The sequence below is a fragment of the Fulmarus glacialis genome, unplaced genomic scaffold (genome assembly GCF_000690835.1).
Source record: "Fulmarus glacialis isolate BGI_N327 unplaced genomic scaffold, ASM69083v1 scaffold20830, whole genome shotgun sequence".
Classification (NCBI taxonomy): domain Eukaryota; kingdom Metazoa; phylum Chordata; class Aves; order Procellariiformes; family Procellariidae; genus Fulmarus; species Fulmarus glacialis.
Genome location: NW_009189835.1, coordinates 618 through 3,225, shown reverse-complemented (window position 1 = coordinate 3,225; position 2,608 = coordinate 618). Strand labels below are relative to the sequence as shown.

Here is a 2,608-nt window from a genome sequence, read left to right as displayed (position 1 = left end):
GGGAGGCGGCTCCGTTCTGCCAGCCGCAGCTGCCCTTGTACGTACCCTATACCATGATGGGGTCCCTGCCTGCCTGGAGGGGTCCTCTGGGTGTGCCAAGCCCCTGAGGGGAGTGGGCACGGCGGTAGCGGTGGGCGCTGTGTACTGCTGGAGGATTTACCCCCGTGCCCTCGCAGGGAGCGGCGCTGGGCTGCATGGTGGGGCTGATGAGCTATGGGAAGCGGCAGTTTGAGGAGCTGGACCCCATCATGAGGAACCTGATCCCCCCCTTCCACCAGGCCATGGACGAGCTGGTGGCAATGGTGGACGCCGACTCCCGTGCCTTCAGCAGCTACATGGTGAGGTCCCACCGGCGGCAGACATCTGGCAGGGAAGTGTGGGGTTTTCCAGCTGGGAGGGGGGCTGGCATCGCTGTGCCCCGGTGTCCTTAGGAGCAGGGCTATTACCTTGGCCCAAGCCAGGGCCAGGGGAAGGGACATTGTCACCTAAAGGAGGTTTGCAAGAGCATGGGAGCTATCGGGTCTGCCCTGGCCCCTGATGCAAGGCATGCAGGTTCTTGGAGCAAATGGCAGCAAATCTGCTTTTCTTTGCTTGCAGGAAGCTATGAAGCTGCCAAAAAGCACCCCTGAAGAGCGGGAGAGGTGAGCTGGGCTGGTGGGGACTTGCAGGCTGGGGGAACACGTCCACCCAGCGCTCACACCAGGGCTCTCCCCCCTCCCAGACGCACGGCTGCCATGCAACAGGGGCTGAAGACAGCCGTGAGGGTGCCCTGCGCCCTGGCAGAAAAGGTGAGCGGGCTCTGGCCTGCTCTGAAGGAGCTGGCATGCCACTGCAACCTGGCCTGCAAATCTGACATCCAGGTATGGCCCCGGGGTCATGTGGTGCCCTGGCTGGGGCTTTGGAGGCTGCCAGGCTCACTGCTTTTCCCTGCAAGGTGTCCCATCGTGTCCTGACCTCCAGGATGCATCCCTCCAGCTGTGCTTCCCAAACTGGCCGGTGGTTTCCACCCACTAACTTTTTGGCAGCTTGCAACCCTTGTAGGAGAGCTGACCTCCACCAGCCCTTGCCTGAGTTTTCCCACCAGCGTGGCAGGGCCATGAATGGTTCCCACTGCCAGAGTTGTGTCCTGAAAATACTGGGTTGGAAAGTGTTGCGTGCTGCTGGATCAAGGAGGGTGGGAGTCCTGCAGTGTAAGGGTTTGCCCTGCTGCAGGACTGTATGGTGGTGCTCTGGATCAGCAGGAGAGCTTCTCGCAAGCCTCTTTTCCTAGGTGGGAGCCAAAATGCTGGAAGCGGCTGTGTTCGGAGCTTACTTCAACGTCGTGATCAACCTCAAAGACATAACGGATGAGAAGTTCAAGCTTGCGGTAAGCAGGGGCAGTGTGTGTGCCCCGGCCCTGGTGGTGGGGATGAAGTGGGACAGAGACGGAGATGAAGCCCCTGGGATCCCTCATGCCTGGGCACCCCCTCCCTTTGCCACCAGTGGGATGCATGGGGTGGATGGTGGATGGCTTTTCTGTTCTGTCAAGTGGCAAACGATGCACCTTCTCCCTCCCCACACAGATGTTGCAGAAGGTCTCTGGGCTGCTGGAGGAGGCAAAGCAAGGCTCGGCGCTTGTGATGGCACTGCTGGAGAAGCGGGCGGCCTGAGAGGGGCTCGGGGACAGGCCGGGTGCTCTGCAGTGGCAAATACAGCTGGGAAACATGCTCATCCGTGCCTGGCCTCCTTCGGTATCCGCCTTGGAAGAGCTGCTCCGCTCAGGCAGATCCCAGTGTCATGTCCCCTGCTGGCCTTTCCCTGGCCAAGGGTGATTTTTGCTGTCTGGGGTTTGGACCCCGGTCTCCATCCCCCCATCCCTGGGGCAGAAAGAGCTGGCCGGGCTGGCAGTGCCTGGGGCCACAGGACCCCCAATGGAGGGGATGGCAGGGACCCTGTGGCACTGCCCAGGAGGAGATCCCCGTGCATGGGCATCTCCTGACCCTGCACACCCCTGTGTGTTTCTGTGCCCAGAAAACCCCCTGAGACACCCCTCTGCCTGCAGGGCTGGGGCAAGACCTGGTGCAGTCCCTTTTTGTGAGGTGTCTTTTTGACGGTGCATGACGAGACCAGCCCATTGCATTGCTCACTGGCCCGGGAAGGGAGCGCTGCCAAATGCAGGGCAGCATCGGGGGTGTTAGAAGGGAGATGGGGGTGGGACGGGAGGAGCTCTGCCCCCTCCTAATAGACTCTCCGAGAGGAAGACCTGAGCATCGGGACATCCAGCCCTGCCTCCTGTCTCTGTTGACAGGGTCTGACAGCAGATACCACCTCCTCCACCCGCACACCGTGGCAGCACCCTGCGCAGTGTCACAGGGAATCATTAGCTGGACCCTGAGTCCCACTGTCTCACAGCAGTGCCTGTGGGAGGGTGAGCCCACCATAGCAGCCCCCACCAGACACTCTACCTGTGCTGGGAGCACCGAGCCAGGGTTCGTGGTGGGGACACCTGACTCACCACATCACCTGACGCCAGGAGGTGAAACCACCACCCTCTGTCCCTTGTTTTTATCAGCCCTGTGGGACCTTTGTGCAGGCTGGGAGCGGCGTGTTGACATTTTCCGTGTGCCCA

General features: G+C 61.2%; 1 protein-coding gene across 1 annotated transcript in view; it reads left to right on the top strand.

Annotated features, from left to right (window-relative positions):
- FTCD (formimidoyltransferase cyclodeaminase) overlaps window positions 1-1,649 on the top strand; it is a 6,188-nt gene extending 4,539 nt beyond the window's left edge. The window contains exons 10-15 of the mRNA XM_009583634.1: window positions 6-37; window positions 177-338; window positions 598-641; window positions 722-860; window positions 1,271-1,366; window positions 1,563-1,649. Coding sequence (XP_009581929.1) covers window positions 6-37; window positions 177-338; window positions 598-641; window positions 722-860; window positions 1,271-1,366; window positions 1,563-1,649 — 560 coding nt within the window. The remainder of the gene's footprint in view (window positions 1-5; window positions 38-176; window positions 339-597; window positions 642-721; window positions 861-1,270; window positions 1,367-1,562) is intronic.
- The last annotated feature ends 959 nt before the right edge of the window (window positions 1,650-2,608 follow it).